The 20,904-nt window shown below is 54.9% G+C and overlaps 4 protein-coding genes across 4 annotated transcripts in view; 1 reads left to right on the forward strand and 3 right to left on the reverse strand.

Moving 5' to 3' along the window:
* VOLCADRAFT_81197 (uncharacterized protein) overlaps positions 1 to 2,234 on the forward strand; it is a gene marked incomplete at its 3' end in the record, with an annotated part of 6,313 nt that extends 4,079 nt beyond the window's left edge. Inside the window, exons 7-8 of the mRNA XM_002950545.1 lie at positions 1,579 to 1,722; positions 2,013 to 2,234. Of these exons, the coding sequence (XP_002950591.1) occupies positions 1,579 to 1,722; positions 2,013 to 2,234 (366 nt within the window). The remainder of the gene's footprint in view (positions 1 to 1,578; positions 1,723 to 2,012) is intronic.
* Positions 2,235 to 3,158: 924 nt separating this feature from the next.
* VOLCADRAFT_104821 (uncharacterized protein) lies at positions 3,159 to 7,306 on the reverse strand. Its single transcript, XM_002950648.1, has 9 exons — positions 7,083 to 7,306; positions 6,706 to 7,011; positions 5,947 to 6,480; positions 5,508 to 5,681; positions 5,151 to 5,310; positions 4,754 to 4,963; positions 4,550 to 4,623; positions 4,351 to 4,430; positions 3,159 to 4,202 (listed from the first exon to the last, which is right to left on the reverse strand). The coding sequence occupies exons 1-9, from the start codon at positions 7,294 to 7,296 to the stop codon at positions 4,113 to 4,115; spliced, it is 1,842 nt and encodes a 613-aa protein (XP_002950694.1). The 5' UTR covers positions 7,297 to 7,306; the 3' UTR covers positions 3,159 to 4,112.
* Positions 7,307 to 10,993: 3,687 nt separating this feature from the next.
* VOLCADRAFT_91142 (uncharacterized protein) lies at positions 10,994 to 13,698 on the reverse strand (the record flags this gene model as incomplete). Its single annotated transcript, XM_002950649.1, has 5 exons — positions 10,994 to 11,616; positions 11,873 to 11,975; positions 12,416 to 12,589; positions 13,009 to 13,067; positions 13,626 to 13,698. The coding sequence occupies 5 exons, from the start codon at positions 13,696 to 13,698 to the stop codon at positions 10,994 to 10,996; spliced, it is 1,032 nt and encodes a 343-aa protein (XP_002950695.1).
* Positions 13,699 to 14,806: 1,108 nt separating this feature from the next.
* eif2G (eukaryotic translation initiation factor 2 gamma) lies at positions 14,807 to 20,534 on the reverse strand. Its single transcript, XM_002950650.1, has 9 exons — positions 20,406 to 20,534; positions 20,238 to 20,316; positions 18,722 to 18,918; positions 18,165 to 18,395; positions 17,635 to 17,810; positions 17,132 to 17,243; positions 16,700 to 16,870; positions 16,172 to 16,327; positions 14,807 to 15,794 (listed from the first exon to the last, which is right to left on the reverse strand). The coding sequence occupies exons 1-9, from the start codon at positions 20,436 to 20,438 to the stop codon at positions 15,558 to 15,560; spliced, it is 1,392 nt and encodes a 463-aa protein (XP_002950696.1). The 5' UTR covers positions 20,439 to 20,534; the 3' UTR covers positions 14,807 to 15,557.
* Between the last annotated feature and the right edge of the window lie 370 nt (positions 20,535 to 20,904).

Consider the following 20,904-nt stretch of genomic DNA (forward strand, 5'->3'; position numbering starts at 1 on the left):
TTTCGGTGGCTCCCGTAAGGATTTTGGGGCGCGAAGCGCCCCGTACGGGGCCGCCCCCGGACCGGCCGAAGGCCGGTTACGGTGGCTCCCGTAAGGATTTTAAGGATTTATAAGAGGCCGTACGGGGCCCTGTAGGGGAGAGGACGGACCATATAAAGGATAAGGCCACACACTTGATTCACTACTTCGTGTGGGGATGTTGGGACCTGCTGCTGATACCGGGGCGAAGCCACTGATTGATCAGGCCGCTGAGATCTACTCGCGTAAGGGTTATACAGGCATTATTCACAAGTTGTTTTCTGACGTTAGCAAAATTAATTTGAATCCATACGGAGAGGATGATAATGAGGAGGTTGCGACTGACCCAGAGATTGAAGTACTGGTACAAGCAACATACCCCGCTAGTGACGATGAGGCTTTTAGTGACAGTGACTACGAGACCGACGTAGAACGAGATACCGATGAGTCGTGCGTGGATGAGATGAGGAGGAGGACGAGAAAGAGGAGCAGAAGGGATGGGCGGCCGCGGCGGCCAAGGCGCTTGGCTTTCGCTGAGTGTGCCGTGTCCCCGTGTGTAATGGTTCACGGGAAAATAACGAAAATAACTATTTACGGGGCAAAAAAATGCAAAGCGTCACTTTCCACAGCGTTTCAGCCAAGGACAGTGTCCCCGTAAAGGTTTTGCGGGGTTACGGGGGGCCCCGTAAGGCTTTCGGCCGGTACAGGAGCCTGGTACGGGGGCCCCTCCGTAAGGAAAATTTGGGAGGTACGGGGGATCCCGCAAGTTTCAGGAAGGTCAGTGTCGAACCCTGCTGCCATCCCTGGATGTTACAGACCAGAAGTTATAAAAGTATTATGAAAAGTGTAGTTAAATATTGCAATAAGAATTATGTCTGCCAAGTGTGTGGCCTTATCCTTTATATAGTCAAAGGGTACTACAACCTTGCACGGCAGTCGGCAATCGGTCCGTCCTCTCCCCTACGGGGGACTTTACGGGCCCCGTACGGCCTCTTATAAATCCTTAAAATCCTTACGGGGGCCCCCGTAACCGGCCTTCGGCCGGTCCGGGGGCGGCCCCGTATGGGGGCGCTTCGCGCCCCAAAATCCTTACGGGGGCCACCGTAAAGTCCTACGGCCCGTACGGGGATACCGAAAAAAGGCCAAAAATTTGCGGGCCCCGTACGGGGTGTCGAACCCTGACACACACACACACACACACACACACACACACACACACACACACACACACACACACACACACGCGCGCGCATGTGGGGGGTGTTCGTAAAAGCCTGAGGGGGGCCAGCCATGGGCGGAAGCGGAGGCGGTCGGGAAGTGTGTGTTTGACTCTGTGTGTGGGGCCGCCGGGAGGAAAGGGGGAAGATAAAGCTCAAAACAGAATTGAGCTAGTTGAGTCGCAACCATTCAAGCATGGCTACTACGTACGTCGACATCTACTTACGTGTATAGCACCGAAACCACACACCCCAATGCCCCAACTTCCTCCCCCCCTTCCCGTCACCTCTCCCCCTATAACTCTCCCTGACCGGGGCCCCCCTCCCCCTCCCTCCCCTTCAGGAGCTGGAGCGGTTGGTGTGTGGCAGTCCCCGTCTGGACTTCGCGGCCCTCCGTGACTCCGCCCGCTACGAGGGGGGCTACGGGCGGGACAGCCGGGTGGTCGGCTGGCTGTGGGAGGTGGTGCTGCAGGAGCTTAGTGAGGAGGTGCGGCGTGTGTGTGTGTGTATATATGTATGTGCGGGTACTTTGGGGACGTGGCGGGATGTGCGGGTGCAGGGGTGAAGAAGGATTCAGGTGGTGGTGGTGGTGGTGGTGGTGGACATATACTAAGTTTCTTTGTGTTGCCGCCCCTGGTGTCCCTCCCTTTGTATGTCGCCCTCTTCCCCTCCTTCCCCTCCACCTCCCCGTGGCGCCTGCTTACTCGCCATTTTCTCCCGACCTCCATCTCTCCCCGCAACACCCCCCCCCCACACACACAAACCCCGCAGGACCAGCGCGCCTTCCTCAAGTTCTTCACCGGCAGCGACCGCAGTCCGCAAGGGGGCCTCGGCTCTCTGCGACCCGTCATACAGCGGGACGGCCCTGACTCCCACAAACTGCCCACTGCTCACACTTGCTTCAACACGCTGCTACTGCCCGAATACGGCAGTCCTACCAAACTGGCGGCGCTACTGCGCCTGGCCATCAACAACTCCGAGGGCTTTGGGTTGCAGTAGTGGGTGAAGGTGGGGGATGAGGTGTCTAATGAGCGAGTAGGTATAACACGTCGGCATGTCGGAGATGATCAGCTCGAAGGGTGGAAGCAATTCATCTGCAGGTGGTTCATCGCTAAATGGCCGGAATGTTTGTGTGTGTAATGGTTAGGTGGGAGGCGATGTGATGGTCGTGATGGTGGTGTATGTGCGGGTTGACTTGCATGCAGAGAGGACCGTGTGTCAGTCGCAATATGTGTTGGCATATGGCTGTCTGGTGGCAGTGTGACCAGTGTTGACAGTCCCGGCCCAGGTTCAGGTGCCTCTGCAGCAGCAGCAGCAAAATCCGGTTCAGTGTTCAGGGGATATTTTTACTCAAGTTGGTGATGAGTTGGTGGTGCTGTTGCCGAAAGAAGGAAATCGTATAACCCGATGACTGAGCCGGACTGGACATGGCGGTGTCAGTGGGAGCATTTGCAGTGGACGTGCATGAGGAGCTGCAGCTGGGCGGCAGCAGTAAGAGGCAGGAGGAGAGTTTGCGGCTCAGGATTGTCTTGCCAATGTTGTGCTGTGTGCACCATTTGTTGGTCATTCAGCAATCTGTACAAGAGGCTCTTCTTCTCCTTAGTTAGGGAATGTTTGCTTTCCTCTGGACAGGCCGGAGGTTCGTCTGCAGTGACCCCGCAATGCAGCATGTCAGTCAGTCATCGGAGTCATGCATACAGGCAGGCAGGAAAGCAAGGGCTGTGCGGGGTGGCCTGCGGGAGTGTGGCTAACTGGAGCCCCCGCCGGTCTGCCCCTGGGTCTCCTGTCTGGTCAGATTTAAAGACCGGATATGACATAGTGTGGTGGTAATGGTGCGGGTGTGGGTGCAGGTGTGGGAACCAGGAGCCTTCATTTCATATTCAATCCACATCCATCCCTTCATTTTGGCCCTTCATTCCACAACCCAAATCATCATTACACAATGAAGGGAATGGAATGAACGCTCCCTACAGTTCGAACGCTGGAATGAACGCTCCCTACAGTTTGAACGCCCCTCCATAAAATGAACAGACTAAACTGAGTATTGGACAGGCAAGGTCCTAGCTTTCCTTAAGAGTTTGGGAGCTGAGCCCCCAGCCGGCCTGTGAGTTGACGACCTCATAGCGCATCATACCACCGTTAGTTTGTGATTGCGGGGCAATTGAAGACGAAATGCATGTCTTTGTGGAATGCCCAGCATACACTAGTACACGGGCTAAGTACGAACGTGACCTCGTGTTTCAAGGGTGCAACATGCACATGATTATGACTGAGACCCCACCCCTGGTGCACTGGCCAGGTTCCTCTCGGAAGTCTGGGAGACCCGGCACGTCGCTCTAAGGCGCTTCATGCTCAAGCAGACAAGGGATGATGATCCACCACATAACTGCACTAGAAACGATTTACCGTCAATGGCCCCCCTGGGTTTTATGGACACCCCTACACTTGTGTGGAACTTGTAACTTGGACATAAAATGAACATCACATGATATGAATGCCCCTTCAGTCCAAAACGAAGCCGTCTCCATAAAATAGAGGCCCCTTCCATCACGTGATATCAACACGCCTTCAGTCCTAATTAGGAAGGCGCGTTCATATCACGTGATGGACAGCAAAGCCATCTCAAGACCCTGTCCATCACGTGATATGAAAGCGCCTTCAGTCCTAAACAAAGCAGTCTCCATAAAAGAAGACCCTGCGGCTGTCCATCACATCACATTACGCATGCATTCGTCCCAAAATAAATGTGCGTCCATTACCACCATCGTTTCCCCTCCCCCTTTGTTTCCAAGAAGGGGAGATCCGCTTCAGTCAAGACGACATCAGGCAGAGAACGTCGGCGCTTTGAGCCAGCCTTTGCTGTCTGCTTGTCTGCCTTCATGGCTGCTGCAGACTCCCCCCGCTGCCCACGTCGGTGGCCCAGGGTCGCAACGTCCGCTGTGGCCTGGTGTCCTGCGGTGGTGGCGCCTGTAGTTGCACCAGCAGGGGCACCTGGTCCCGCTGCAGCTTTGTTGGGAATGCCAGCCGCAGCTGTGGCCCGATTCACGCCTCCAACCGTGGCGATGCCCTTGTCAGCAGCACCCCCCGTGGTAGCGGCCCCGTTGACAGCACCCACCACGGCTGCACCCACACGGCTGACAGGGCCAAAAGCCTGCTTTGGACCGAAGGCCTTGACAGCGGCCGGATGGATGTTCACTGCATGAGCAACACAGGCGCATGCAAGATGAGTGGTACAGAAAAGGGACCAATAGTGTCACTGGCTAACCCAAGACAGCTGTAATGCACAGAGAATAATTGCAAAACCGTTTGCTCACCCCCATCCTTGAGGAGGATCTTCACTGATGTCTCCCATGTGGTGTCCTGGCTGAGGCCAATCAGGATATGGCGTCTGCGAACGGGGAAGTGTTGGCACATGGAATGGTTGGAATTGGAAGCAGAGTCCTTACAATTATAAGCAGCATCACAGGTAGTGATGCACACCGAAAGCGGAAAACCACTGGGCTCCCCTCCATCCCCACCTGAGAATGGCATCCGCAACGTTCTCCTCCAGCTGCAGTTCGATCTTGTCATTAAACACGTGCTTGTAGGGACTCAGCACGCTGTCTGCCGCACGCAGGTTGGCCTCCTTAGCTTCCCATCCCGAGATGACCAGATTGTGAGCAGCGAGCTCCTCCAAGCTGAGCACTCGCCCCTTTGACAGCGCAGGGCCCACAATGTCCAAGGAGCGCCTGAGAAGTGCAACAACAACGGGGCATTTATCGGTCAATCGGTCAATTAATCAATGGGACATTGACAAGTAGGCCAAGTTTAATATCATTTCAAATCCATATAATTTATTATAAAAACATGTCCGACCATGTTGTAACCCTCATATGAATAATCTTGGCATGAAACTGAAACTTGACGAGGACTCACTTCCTGATAAGGTGCTGGACATCTGTGGGGCACTGGGTTCGGCTGCTGCTTGATGGCGGCACACTGTACTTGGTGTCGCTGGACAAGTGGCCGGCGGTCTGGTGCAGCAGCAGGAATGGAAAGCTCGAATCTGCTGCCAACATCTGCTCCACAGCTGCACCTGCAGGCAAAAAGGCAACGTGTGACAATTTTTAGCGTGTCGTGTTGTGTACATATCTATGTCGTGACAAGAGCAATAATGGAATAGCGAAATCTAACTGTACATGGAAGGCGAAAGGGTAGTACAACATACGCTTTATAGAAACCCAGGCTTTGGATTAATGGGTACTAATGCACTTCTTGTCTTGCATGACATACCTGTCGCAGCAATCAAGCAGGTTTGCAGCAACTTGCCACGCTGTCGGTCCCCATCTGTTACGTTGCGTGGAAACTTATCCGTCGCCTGGGAACCATGCCCAGTCTGCAGCTCTGGAGTCATGTCCTTCTGGCGGATCGGGCCCAGGCCATCCTCAGCAGGCGGCAGCATGTTGACTGCAAGAAATCATGAGAAATGGGGGTTTTTCTTTAGGAAAGGAGTGAAAGCCGTACATGACTCAGCCAGCAGCCTCCAGTCAGCAGATTATAGTCTAATTAGGCATTTTAACCCCAACCTCAAACATTTAACCAAGGATAAAATTTTATCTACGTTTAGTTGCACATCCATTTTTCCTGAAGTCTTAGTCCATGTGTAGTACGACAGAAACCTAAGTATCAACATTCTCAAAGCCGCCACAATAGTGCAATGAACAATGTGTACCTGCCAACTGGAGGACACCCTTGTGTTCATTGAAGCCCCGCTTGATATAGTACAAAGCTGCCGCCACAGCATCCGCTGGTGCCGAACCAGCAGGTACGTTGAGCCGATTGAGGACAACACCCAAGGGTATCTGTGTCTTGGAGCAGGTTCCCGGCATCACCGCCCCAGCAGCATTGGCCGTACGGCTTATGACTGATGCACCGCTTTTGCACGTCACACCGGTAACGACTGCCACTGCTTTGGCAGGTGGAGCACCCTTCTTCATGATAGTGGTGTTGGCTGGCTGAGCACCTAGTGGCTCCGGACTGCCTGATGGTCTCCCATCGTGCAAACGGGCGCCCCCCAAATGTAGATCCCTTGAGTAGACGACGATCATGGTACGGATAATCTTGACGTTCTGGAGCGGCATGTTGACCTCCAGTACACGTGCTGGGCCGCCAGTGTTCGAGTTGACGAATAACTCCGGGTCATCCGAATTCAAAACAGTTTCGAGGAACTGCTCTGTCTCTTCGACACTCGAGAACTTGAATACATCTGCATTAAAACATAAGTAGCAGGACAAAGAACATATTACCGTTACCTTGTATATGGTCAGCTTGTTCGGACTGCAACCCTTGAAGTCTACGATTCAAAAACATTTCAGGATAACACCAAAGTACTAATAGTAGCAAGCAACACAGGATAATGATTGTCACCATTATTGCAGAGTCGTGGGGCGGCGGGCATTGTGGAGCTGGTTAACACAGTCCTGTGACTCACCAGCCCCCAACAGCTGGAAAAGCTCAGCCAGCTCTTCAATGCCACATTTGCATTTAATGATTTTGACGTCGTTATCGCCAGTGAGGGAGCCCAGGAGACCGGCAAGGGTGCCGTTCTTCTCAAATTTCTTCCTTGTAGCGAGCTTGTGTCCTACGTCACCTAAATTAGGTCCAATAGCGTAAACATCTACAGTCAACGCTTTGTGTCCAGCCATGTTGCCTGTGAGTCGTTCAACGTGCGTTCGACGGTCAACGTCAACCACCGAAGGGCCCGCCGCAACTGGAGCTTGTTGCTGAGGAGACTCATCTGCATCATATAGAACGTCGCAAGTATTAACTATACACAGTACGTGGCAATGTACTGCAGCAATTTCTCACTGCGTCCAGCGACCATCTCGTTAGGAGCCACGGCCTCTTTGCCATTATTACCACCATGAGGCTGGACGCACTGCTGACTGATGGCGTGATTATATGCATGAGACTTGCTATTATACTTGCGTCCGCAGGACACACACGAAATTTCAAATTTAGAGAACGCATACAGTCGACCGTCGCAGAGGTAACGTGGATATGTTTTAACTAGGGGGGCCATTTTATTAGCTATTACTACATCTCGACAGCAAGCAGGACTTGCGAACAGATGCTGTGTGCGTTTGTACTCGTTCTGCTGCAAGTCCGTTTAGCGTACGAAGCCGGGGCCAAATCCGCAAACGCTGAAACTTCGCCTGCTGGGCAAGGCAATTATGGCCATTTTATTCCATTATCTACCTGAACTTGAAGGTGCTCTGGATTCTGTTCGCGGCCGAGGTTGGTGGCGATTGCCGAGCTGGCCGCCCAACTGAACGTAGCTCCAAAACACTATGCTTCACCATGCTAAGCCATGTTCTTACTAAAAACTGCTGGCATGACAATATCAGCAGGCTTCTATAAAGGAATCCGTGAATTATGACCACTTCAGCCGGACTCCTTCGATATGTTCTGAAGGCCCCTCAGCCCATAATTCTGGGACAAGCTCAAATTTGAGCGAAATTTTACCCTTGGAGTATGTATACAGTCATAAGTAATTGAAACAGTTCCAGGCATGGCGATATTAGGAGGCTTTCGCAAAGGAATGCATTCAAAGTGACCACTTCAGCCGAACTCCTTCGATATGTTCTGAAGGATCCTCAGCCCTTCTTTCCGAAATGAGCACGGAATGAACAAAAAACGTCAAATGAAGGGATTACCGGGAAAATGAAGGGAGGCCGGTTCCCAGAGTGTGATGCGGCAGATGGCGGTGTGAGGCGAGACATGTACCGGACATAGGGACGGATGACAACATGCATTCATTAGCTCGGCATGATAACGGAATTACCGTGAGTGGGGGTACAGGATTTAACCTATACAGGATATCAACCTGATCAAGCCACTGTCTGTGTCATAAATTGACAGCCAGCCATCCTTAAGGGTAGTGATATGTGGGGAAAGTTCATTGGTTTGCTGCCGATAACAACACTTTTGCACTTAGAAGTGATTGTATGCGATGCCAGGGCCATGTCGGGCTTATAATGTGTGTGGTTGTTACAGCTTATAATGGCTGTTGATGTTCACGCAGCAATCAAACCTCTTTGCAGGTTCTGCAAGCGCAGCAAACATACCACATAGTTCTGTGCAGAGGGATGATTGTGTCCGGTCAGTCAGCCGGCTTGGCGCACCTTGGCATCTATTTTTACATACAAAGTGTTGGATGAGCGGTTTATACATGCTTCGACAATTCGTCAGAGCCACCTTCTGTACTAGCAAATCACACACACACACACCCCAAAGAGCAGCAGACCGTAGGCGCTGTGGCAGTGAGATGGTGCCGTCTGCGTACCTTTGCCTTTGTGTCCCACACCCGTCTGAGGAATGCCGGGTGGAGGGGTCAGATGTCACCCACCCGCCTCGGTCTGACCCCACACCTCACAGCTGTATTGTTACTGGGTGGGTTAGCTTCACCAGCGGCCCCCTTTCCCGAGGCAGTTCCCTGCTCTCCCCTGCGAGAGGGGCACCCTAATTCGTTCACCCCATCCGACTTCAGAATGTATTCGTTGGGTTCAGCAACTCACCACCAGCATCCAACCAAATCTAGCGGATCAACGGCGCCACAACTTAGTTCCTGGTTAGCTCGCAAGTTGATATAATCATGTCCTACACCGTCTACAAGATGGGGGACCACCTCCAAATTCACCACCCCTCACACACCGAGGGGTCGGCAGGCGGATTTGAACCCGGAACCTCCGGGAGCAGAAGCCAGGCCTTAACTTCTGCCTGCCACCAGCCACCTGTATATATGTATACATGCCCACACCATGGGAGCCGCTACTATGAATCACCGCCTACAGCGCGTGAAAGGAAAGCATCATACCACCGAGTAACTCTGTACATAATTTCCCGCGCACCTCCGGGCTGCCGTCCAGCTATCCCTCCTAATGATCATGTGAACGGCAGCCGGATGGCGGCCGGGCCGCTAACCGAGGATTTGCGTCATCACAGGACTCCGCAGCCACACACATCCAAGTCATACCCCGTACCAGGAACCACGATTTCATCATCACCCCACTTGACCGACTCAGCAGTATTTGACTATTACATCGCAATACATCGCAGCACCCCACCACACACAGGATGGCACACCAGATGCGTGCGGGCCATATCCAGGCGCCTCCTTGCCGGGGACCCCCCCCCCACACACACACATCTTCCTGTACCTCAGGAGGGCCTCTTCCGCTCATCAAGTGTGAGAGCCCTCACGTCCCTTCCCTTAACATAAAAATATTACACATCCACCTGGGGGTGTGTGGCCACCTAGCTACAGAGCAGATAATCGCTTCCAAGTCCTCTGCATCTTAATAGTCTCCTGACCAGCCACTACACGGCTCGTGCCAGTGGTTTCTCAGCGCTTGGAAAGCCATTATGTCTTCATCTAACAGCAGCAACCTCACAAAGTGCGACCAGTCCACATCTGATGGACCGCTATGGACAGCTACTGGCGCATCACCAGCCCACCTCTACTGAGGTGCCGCCAGCCCCCACCACCCGATACCCAAACCGCACAGTCGGCACAATCCAACCCCCACGATGCGGGAAGGAGTTCATTTACCTAGCGCGGAGCTAGCAGGCACATGCCTTGCATCAGCTGGTGCCGGCTGGGTGTCACGACAAAGCATGATATGCATCACCATGAAGACCAAGCGCTGCAATGTCCGTTAAGCACTCAATCTACCTCCTCCTCCTCCTCCTCCTCCACAGCCTCCTCCTCCGTGAACATATCACATTCGGCTGCGGCAGACGAGAGCCTCCAGCTGGACCGCTTTCGGAAGCCCCTCCCACCGAAAAGCCGGCTGGGAACTGAACGAGTCACAACTATACGGAGTCAACAGATAGCTTTGCTATATGCCATATGCCATATGCCAAGGCGGAGCGATTTCAGCCCCGGATTTTAGAGCTCTAAACTATCAGCTTTAGACGGCGCCACATACTGCGCCTCGTAGCCCGCTGTGACACCTGCAACAGCGGATATCATCATCTCCTCCTCCCCGCACGTGTGCGGTGTAACCCCCCTGCTGCTGCTCATCAGCTATGTATAACCCACCCCGGCCTGCATCCACCGTACCGCAGCTCACCATTACCCCGTATCCTCCTAAAGTGTTGCAAAACAAGCAGCAGGACCACCAGTAGCAGCAAAAGAGGTGCGACACAACCATATGGGCTCAGCGGAATGGTCCAGCGAAGAATGTGAACTGCAATCAACAACTGCAGCAGCGGCAAATGAAGCTGTGTTCGGTTGCTTCCGCTACTGCGCCTTATTCCCCCGCTACATGCTCGCGGTGTGCGCTGCTGGTGCTGAGGCTTCTTCTACCGTCTCTGTCCTTGCTTCTTCTGCTGCTGCTGCTGCTGCCGCCGCGGTGTCAGCCGCTGCTGCTGCTCCTCATACCTGCTTAACACACGCAGGTGCTCGGCCGTCTGCATCTGCTGCTGCTGCTGCACCTGCACCTGCTGCTGCTGCTGCTACTGCTGGCTCCTTCCTCCCACCCGCCACACACTCTAAATCCGCCCCTCCTGATTCCCCAGTCACACGCGTGGTGAGGGTGCGAGGAGAGGGCCGCATACGCTGCTTCCCTGCCGGCCAACCTACCTACATGTCATTACGTTTCGCCTGTCCTGTCTGACTATCTGCCTATTAGCCCGAGGTCAAGGCACATATACATACATACATACATACATACATACATACATACATACATACATACATACATACAAAGCACGTGTCACCCCCGCACTCGGGGGCCCCCCGGCTGCTGACTCGAAGCGGCTCCAGCCATAGCCGCCGCATGGGGGCCCCGCCCGGATACCGCGGGCGGGGAAACTAGCGCTGCATCCGCCTGCAGTGCACCCCCCAGCGATGGACCACCACCGCCACCACCGCCACCGGCTGTTGCTGATGTCGCAGTCACAGTTGCCACTCCTGCGCCCGCAACCGTGCCACTAACGCCCGTGCCAGCATTCGGACTCGACACACCAGCAGCCAGCAGGCCCCCGGCGCGTCCCGACGCTCGCTGCGGCAGCTGAGACGGCGAGCCAACCTCGTGGCAGCAGCTTCCGGAAACTCTGCCCTCCAACCCGCCCTTCTCAGCACTGATCCCGCTGTGTGACTCCGAAATACCCGCCACGCTAAAAGTTACCATTGCTGTCGCTGTTGCTGACGACGAGGACGTGGCGGCGGTGGCGGCACTGCCGCCGCCTGCGGGTGACGTCGGCGGCTCTGGCGCCGAGCCCATCGGCACAAGCCCGGAGGCCGCCCGGGACCCCGCCGGAGAGCTCCTGGCGGACAGGTCGGCCCGGTCGTGTCCGGATCCTGACCGGCACATGAGCAGCGGCGTGCGCGGCTGATCTGTGGATAAAAGTGCGAGGGGGGGGAAGTGTGTGGCGGAGAGGAGGCAGGGTTAGACATATAAGAGAGAATAGAGATTGCTGAGCTAGCAGCGAAAAGCATGATTCCTTTGAGGGATGGGCCCGCGTGAGACATGGCGCGGCACTGAGGCAGCCAGGTCTGGGGACTTAGTCGGGGCGGACCTGGCAGGCAAGTAGGCAGGGAGGCAGGGCGCGGGGCCGGTAGGTTGCATCCACCCACCGACCCACCGACCTACCTTCTCTCTCCGCCGCCTGCCGTACCACCACCTCCCGCACCTCCTGACACAGCGCACACGGCGCACAGCACCACGTGACCAAGCAGTCGTGGAGCGGATGGGACTGTACGGCACAGCGGAGGGGGGTTGGGGGATCATGGTGGGGTGGGGGACGGGGAAAGGGCGCACGGGGCATCGCTAGGTGAGGAAAACAACATAGCGGTGCGGATGGAAGTGATACCTGGGAATAAGCTGCAACCACACACACCGCCCCACAGGGGATATGTATGTTTTGTGAGTTCCAAGCCGTAAAAGAAGAAAAGCATGTACTTCTGGACTGCCCAGCATACACAGCACATGCAGGGCTTTCTGCCGGGGTTCAGGTGGATCAGACACTGAGGGAGGGATGTGGTGACAGCGGACGACCAGCTGACGTTGGCAAACCTTATCTACAGTATCTGCCGGGTAAGGAGGGCCTCAAATATTCGCAAGCGCACTGCTACGGCATTACAGTCTGGATAACTCGGTTAGTTCACCCTCCAGCAAGAGGCGGCGCATACCCACCTGTATGCCGTACTTGCGACGTATATAGCCGCGCGTATGTGCGTGTACGAGCGCCGTACAAGGCAGCGTGAACACCTTGGTGAGGAGCGCCGCCCCCAGAAGGTCCCCCAGCACCCACAAAACACAAAACAGCGCACATCCTCCCACCACGCTGCCCGCACACGTCACCGAGCCCTGTGGTGGTGCACGAGTTGACAGCCAAGGGGGAGGTGTAACGCGGTGTCCACAGCGCCAGAGGCAGCAATGGCAGCCAGGCCGCAACAGACGGCAGCGGGTGATAAAGGAGGAGGTAACAGGAGACCGGGAATGTACAGCAAGGAAAGCCTTCCACTCGAACCCCCCCCCCGTTTCGTCGCACCCCCCTCTCTTTTCTCCCGTCATCCCGTCCCCCTGCTGTTATCTGGTGCGACGATCTGGTGTAACGATCTGACGGGATGCAACCGGGGCCCTACGGCTGTGGCCGCTACCTAGCCGTAAGTAACACCGGGACATGGCATTGAGGTTTGGGTTCCCTGCTCTCTCCTCCTCCTCCGCCTTCCCCCTTGCCGGCCGCAGTCCCTTCAGGCGACCAGCCAGCCATCAGGCCACCTCACCGGAGGGAGCTGTTCCAGGAGCAGGCCGTACTGGATGCAAGGACACCAGAGGGACAAACCTGCAGGCCCCGGGCGGGGAGGGGGAGGGGGAGAGAGAAGGAGGGAGAGGAGGTCCGTGGAGGAAGGGGCAGGGGTGGGAGAGGACGTGCTGCGGTGTGGAGGGGACTGACATATATCGTCCAAACGCAGCGTGGCGGGTGGATGCAGTGGATGTTTTTTGGGTGCAGGCCGGGAGGAGGCGCAGGAGCTTGATAAGATAAAAGCGCTGTGTTGTTCAAACTTAAAAAACTGTTTACGCAAGTGGTGTCGCAGCGCAGTCTGTCACGTCCATGGGGTGATCAACAAGTGGCACCTGATAGAGAGCTACGGAAAGACCCGCAGGGCTGAGGAGCATGCAGCGGCAGCTGCCGCGTAACATCCCATTACGCGTGGCATACCAAGATGCGGCACCTATTGGCTAGCCGGCCACGTGGACGGCATGACATGCTGGGCCCCCACACCCCGCAGCAGCAGGTGTGCTGGGCCCCAGGACTGCTCTCCGCGCCGGACACGATCAGCGGGGAAGCTCCCTTGGCTTTATGCAAACGCGCAATTCTCCAATATGTCTGCGAACTTACAACACATGTTGGGCCCTCCTGGCTGCGCACAGATGTCCCACAGCTCCGTGCTCCAGTCGCCCCGGCTGGCCATCGCGGCGTAGGGATCTGGCGCATGAGCGCAGTATGCAGCCGTTCGCTGTCTTGAATATGATATAAGAGATGGGCGTTTCGACGCATGAGCATGCGATGGTGACCCGACTTCCTTGATCGGTGTTGGGTGAGATTTATAAATCTGTGATTCTACCATTGATAGTTGCCACCTTCATTCCAACTGAGTCAGCATTGCGAAGTGTGTCTTCGAGACGGGGAGCAACAGTGGTTTATCCTCTTGTAATCATACGTCGCAAATGAAACTAGGTATAATGCTTAATCGATAATGTAGAGTTTAATGAAGGATAGAGAAAGCCGGAGGTGTTAGGTGGCAAGAATTTTGTTGAGATAGCCAAGACTTTGTTGAGCTAGCCGGAAATGTTGCAAGGTCGAGGTACATTTCATGGACACATATTACTGTCACATCTACTTGCAGGTTGGCGAGTACTTAAAAGTAAGCGGGTTCAGCGAGTCCGATAAAGGTGCGTGCACACATGCTCATCGATTCCGGGTCAAAGCTCGCGCGGAAATCAATCTTCCGTACCAACCAGTAAAACCTTACATACCCAGCAGATACCAAAAGTTAAGCTGCTCGAAGAAGGTTTTGTCAAAAACAGGCGCCAGACCAGGCACGGTTGGTCATCGCCGTCCCCACGAGTTATGGGTTTTACCCAGACATGAGAATGTTTGCAGCGGCTTTCACAACTCGAAGAAACCTGCCCCCTTGATCCTTACGATCCAGACGTCCGGTCCGCAGCAGCGCTACGTTCCGTGTCTCCCCCAACTGTACGGGCTGCGCTTTCATGATGTTCTTAATCCGCATCCTTTCATTTGACGAAAATGCAGAAACCGTCACAGGCATCTAAAACAGCGCAAACTTCAAGCGTACGCTGCTATCACAAGTTCATGTGACTCGTACTTTCATGTATCAGGCTGCGCCAGGTGTATACGACCGAATGAGGCTACATAGCAGCAGCTCCACACTCTTCGTCCGTACCCTTGTCAACGCCCGAAGCGCGCCCGCCTCCCCCTGTCCCAGTGCCCGTCCTGCACATTGTGCCACATGCCTCGTGTGCCTGGAATACCCCTAACTTGGCACTCCGAGCACGCACTCTAAACATAACACGTGCTTTAAGATAGGATTTACCGCTGCGCATGGGGTTCTTCAGATGCCCCTAGCGAAGCAGCCATATGGGCCCCCAAAAAAGAGCCACTAAAGCCACGCGGAAGTGCATCGACCAGCTTTTGTCCGCAAGCAGCAGCGCAATGGAGACGCGGCGCAGCGCACCTGGTACGCATTTGCACCAGGAAACCTATATAGCCATTCGCACCCAGCATTCTCGACCTCAATGTCCCTGCAGCCGCGCAGATTCGTGGACGTCTCCATTACCTAACACAAGCCAGCGGATGGAACCTGTACACCCAGCGCGAATGCTCAGCCTCAGATGCCCATCCCGGGCCACCTGCACGGGACACATTGCTACTGCAATGCAGCACTGATCCGCTATGGCCAGAACTCGCCAGCCCCGACCTAATTTAAAGCTGTCGTGGCCACCCGCCACTCTGCCCCTACGCTAACCTCAAAAGAGACTCCTTGCCTCTCCTCACCCCTGCAGTGAAGGACAGACAGGAATTCAAGACCTCCCATATGAAGGACCCCAAAAAGCACTCGAGACTGCGCCCACGCAAGCCTTCCGCATCCACCACTCCCACAATCAGCAGCCACCACCCCAGCCGTGCGCTGCTGAGCTGAAACCTATCGCTCCGTTGAGCGTCGTCACTCTGATGGGCCCATGCGCGGTGGGCCCAGGTAGCACGTGCACCATTCCACACTCCGTCCGGCCGGTAGCGTCCTCATCCTCACGCCGTGCGCGAGGGCAAGTCCATCTTGAGGCCCTTTTGGATCTGCCCCCAGCCAATCAGACGCCAGTGCTTCTCCACGCGGCGACTGAGTGCCACCTTCTCGCCTTCCTTTGTGCACACGGGACTGGTGAGCTGCAGCTTGGCCAAGTCACCCTTCACTGCCAGTACGCGTGCGCCAGTGCACATGGAGCCAATGTTAAGCATTAGCACCTCGCCCTTGCTCATCTTGGTCACCTGTTTGAACCCGCGGGCGGCCAGGACGGGACGGGAGATGTGTTGGCAAATGGGTGTGCCGAACCCGGTCGTAATGGGACGTAATCTGGACCGCGCACAAGGCATTGGGCAAGCCTTTTGTCATCTGGCAGGCTCAAACTCCTGAACGGGGCTAATACAGAGAATCATCGGAGAAGCCCTGGTACGCGGTATGGAATAGTGGACGCTAAACAGTAGCCGCAGATGAACAGATAAATTACTATCTGTTGCCTGCAACCGCAGTCACTACTGATACTTCAACTCTGGCAAATCCTTCAGACCTCCATTTTCCGTCACCCTCTAAGCCACACGCAGCATCCCGAAGCTTTCAACCCCACCCTTCCCCCTAGGTCCCTCACCTTGCCCTGTTTCTCGCCCTCCTTCGACCGCACACCCAGCAGACGGCGCAGCAGGAAGAAGTTAATCTCCAGCTCCGAATACACGTCTGGAAGAGCGCCCACCTGACCCAGCACCTGACCCACTAGCCGATCAGCACGGGTCAGCGTCGGGTCGACCTGTGTATGCGCGCGCGCGCGCAAGGGTGACACCCAGATATGAAGCCAAGACTGCTGGCGAAGGAAAAATGGCGTCGCCATGGGCACTGGGGTTTCACTGGTCCGGAGTCCCAGGGGGCCCAAGCGACGAGCGAGCCGAGGTGGCGAAGAACACGAGCATATGTAACAGGAGCGGTTCACAGCAGACCTCACGCACGTGGGCATTATCCAGGAAGTGAATCGAACTACATGATGGTTGCTAAGGAGAATGAGCACCCTCGCGCCTAGCTCACCAATCATTAGGCAGGCAGCTGTCTCATACACACCAAGGCCAGGCATGCCGCGAAGGTCCTGGAGGTCTGGCTAAAATAGAACACCCTGGACATCGCTTACCGTGAGGCCGACACCGATGAGGCCACCGGGCACCGCAAATTGCAGCTCGTTCTGCTCCGCAAACAGCGATACAATCCGCGAAAAGATGGGGATGCACTTAACGCGTCCCTCGGCGTCCTTGGTGATGATGCCCGGACGCACCTCGATCTCCTGACCCATGCGCAGCACACCCTGTGCAGGACGGCAGGAGCCGCAACAGCACAGCCAAGACAAGTTCAGGACTGAATTTTCTGTATTTCTGTCTGGATTATTTCTGACGAGAAAGGTCACCACCATTTCAATCCCACTGTGTGCAGCTACTGCGCTACGATCAGTCCGAATGCCACACCCATGGCATTCAGCACAGCAACTCATTTCCAGACTTGCTGCAGCCGTTCAGCCCAACGAACCCAACCAGGGTACCCAAGCCCGCCCAACCCGTCGCAAACCAACCTGCAAGATGGAGCCACCCGCAACACCTCCCTTAAGCTCATCCACCTCAGAGCCTGGCTTGTTTACGTCGAAAGAGCGGATGACAATCATCTGGGGTGGCGACGTGAAGTCGCTGTGCGGATGAAAACAAGGCGCCACGGATTCAAGTTCGGAATACACAGGGTGAGGCAAGCAACGCGCAGCACTACGGCCATTTAAGATAGGGCTTTTAAACGGCATAGGAACGCGCAATCCAGCGCAAGACCACGATGGCCTTGTCCCGAAGGCGCCTAAGAACCTGGCTGGGGGTGGGTTGCTGCCAATCATAAGGATTCCCGTCGAATAACCAGGGGGCTACTCTTGGGCATTTTTGGGTACAACATCGTACGACTGTATCGTAATGTGCAGCAGAGGGGAAGGGAAAGGCCAACGCAGCGCGGACCATGTTCAAGATTTTCTCAACGTAAGCCGTATGCCTTGTGCAGTATACAATCCTTGTCCTCATCCCCTGCTCGGGCACTTACCGTACAGGTACAGGGATCTTCTTCACGACGTACTCGCACACCACATCGACATTGTACTTGAGCTGCGCTGAGATGGGCACAACGGGCGCCCCGTCTGCAATGGTACCTTGGATGAACTTCTTGATGGCCTCGTATTGGTTGGTGGCATTGGATTCCGTGATAAGATCGATTTTGTTCTGGTAGGGGAATGGGGAAAAGGGGTCAACGGGGCCAACGAAAAGACCATCAAATCCAGTACAGCTTTGCACAAGTAGCAAAAGGAGTATCTGTAACTCCGACACCTTAACCCCGATGGGTACAGGGGAGAAGGGTGGAAAGGGACAGTTGCCGGAACAACGATGAAAGTCATACGGAACCCTTAAAAAGGTCTACTGCATGGATGGGTTGTGAAGAAGGATGCATTAAGCGCCAACCAGTGCATGAAAAAGCAGACCCCTTGGTCTTTGCTACCAAGGAAACGCCATCATGCGTCGTCCACGCTCCCGGCCCAGCGCCCAACCCAAGCTCGCTTGTCAGCCTCCCTGCCAGACCTGCAAGATAATGATATCCTTCAGCCGCATAATCTCCACAGCAGCCAGATGCTCGCTGGTCTGAGGCTGCGGGCACGTCTCGTTGGCTGCAATCAGCAGCAGCGCGCCGTCCATGACCGCAGCACCGTTGAGCATAGTAGCCATGAGAATATCGTGGCCGGGGCAATCCACAAAGGACACGTGCCGCACGAGGTCCATAGACTGTCCGCAAAGCTCACAGGGCGGGTTGTCCTGCAAACCGGGATCGTTCGAGGTGTAGGTGCATAAGGCGGTTAGGAGGAGGACGGGATGAACCTAATGTGATTGCAGCGCAGAAGAACCCATTCAAGAATCCAGGATTAACCTGAATAGCTAAACGTCAGGGATGAGCAGTCTGTTACGGAAAACATTAAGGGAAGCTTCAGCAAAAAGACGTGACGATGATGACCATCAAGGACCGGCCCGTGAGGCAGCACACGGAGGACAACTAAAGCCCCTCCTCCACGCAGTGTAATGCTCGCGTCCGTGTTTGCGCTCCGCACGTGTAAAAGCATGGACAGATACACAGCGCTCCTTACCTCCTTGGCTGACCCATAGGCACGGTAACAGGCCGGCCGCTCGCAGCTGGGATTGCTGCACTTGTAGATCTTAGCATTAGCGTAGCCCAGCTTAATGGTAATGTTACGCTCCAGCTCGTTCTTGAAACGCACGGTCTGGACGCCGGAAATGGCCTTCACCACAGTCGACTTACCGTGGGCCACATGACCAATGGTGCCTGTGCGGGTTTGGGTAGCAGGCGCGGGCAGGAGGCAGACAATGTGAAACAAGTGGCTTCCCAAGCGGAATTAGCACGCATCCAAAATTTGCTTCAGGTTCCGCCGTGCTCGGGTTCACCAATGCAAACACGAGGGGGGGAATCCGCGCAGGGCATTATGACGTTCATCAATACGCGGGGTCGTCAGGTGAGTCCAGCTATCTTCCACCTTTGCTGCAAGCTCTGGTTGCCGGTCGACATGAACGATCCAATGCCGGGATTCAGCAGGATGCAGCAGAGCAAATGCAAGAGGCTGTCTTTCACCAGCGGGTCTCCTGCTACTCTGCAACATGCTGTCCGTTCCTTCCAGTGCACGTTGCACTGCCAAGCCCTGCGAGCGCGTCTTGAGCTCGACGTGCACTGGACTGCTACCGCTGCACTGGCGGAACTATAGCGCGGAAAAAGACCTGTCACAACAACCCCAGATTTGCTGTGTGAGCAAAACGCCATTTCGGCTTCTGCAGATGGTCATCCAGCAGTGCAGCTTCCACGTCTCCCTTCTGTGCAGTGCTGTCCGCAGTGTCACCGCCGTCACCACGTTGGGTGCATGCCCACCATGCCATGCTGCCTCCGGCCCCTGGGCTCCTGCTCCCAAGATAAGGTCCTCCACAGCGAAAGCGAATAAGGTTCAGGCGGATAAGCCGGTCTGCGGCCGGTCTCTCGTGCATGGTCATATTCGCATTTTCGCATGCCAAAGAAGCTTCGCGGGCATCATTGTTGCAGCTGTCGCTGAACATATTAAACGACACGGATGTCTGCCGAGGATGAGCTGCCGTGATTAGCTGTCGCACGAACCCACTTTCGACAAGGGGTAAACAAGGCGATTAGTGCTGTGTACTTCCCGGTGCTACACCACGCCAAGCTGAGGAACGATTTCCAGGTTATTGATTCCATGCGATAACGCACAGCTGCTGTGGGGAAGTGCAAACTCCAACGCGTAGTTGAGAGGGGTGTAACCGCAGAATTGAGACCCCAGGGTGGTGCGTTGGGAACCTGGCTTGCCACCGTTTAAGCTGCACGACACGAAGCTAAGCACCCAGCATAAATTATCCCCATATGGCCTGAACTACGTTCGACGGATCGGGCTGCGATGTGCTCGGGGTCTGGGGTTGGAAGGGCCTTGTTGGACCGGGACACGCTTTGCCCGGCCAACACACAGCAAGCCTCGACGGATGCATGTAAACCCCCAAACGCTGTCTGCCCACTCCCATATGAACACGTTGCAACTGCTCGACTCACTCACGGCGCTCACACTAGGACCCCGTCATAAAGATGCTTACCAATGTTTATCGTGGCTTGACGACTGATGACCTCAGGAGACAGCGGGGTAAGCTTCGCCGCATCTAAAGTTTCTAGGTTCTGCGCGCGTATGCGGCAGGGCGAGAGTTAGTTGAAAGGCCAGGTAGATTCGTCAAGCTGCTTATGTGGCTATGTAATTCTATGCCCACCTGCTCACGAAGTTGTGGCTTAGACTTCGACATTTTTGACTTGAGTTAGGAAACGCAAAATTTCAGAGCTGTAAGTGCGTGGATCCCAGTCGCCGCCGCCTTCGGCACAGAAATGGCAGATCAACACAGTCTTATGTTGCCAACAGCAGCAGGAAGTAAAACCTGACCTACGTAAAAGGGCTATTGCGCCTGCTTGGATAAAGATGAACCCGAAACACTGACGCCGTACAGCAATTGGGAACAAAGGCGACCTGTTAAACAATGTAAATTAATTTCATTTTTTATTACAACAGCTCAGGACGCTGTGACACGTGTCAGGAGCCCAGGTTCTTGCACTTGAGTGACTGCATTTCTCTGGGCAAAGACCTGCTGATAACTTGCCAAAAAAGAGGGAAAGTATCCCCTGAATAACTCACCCACTTCAGCAAAGTAAAATTGGCATCACTTCAAAAAGTCTTGCTTTCGGGAAGGGAGCTGGTAGTGATACGTAAACGTTTAG

This window comes from Volvox carteri (assembly GCF_000143455.1).
Source record: "Volvox carteri f. nagariensis unplaced genomic scaffold VOLCAscaffold_19, whole genome shotgun sequence".
NCBI lineage: Eukaryota > Viridiplantae > Chlorophyta > Chlorophyceae > Chlamydomonadales > Volvocaceae > Volvox > Volvox carteri.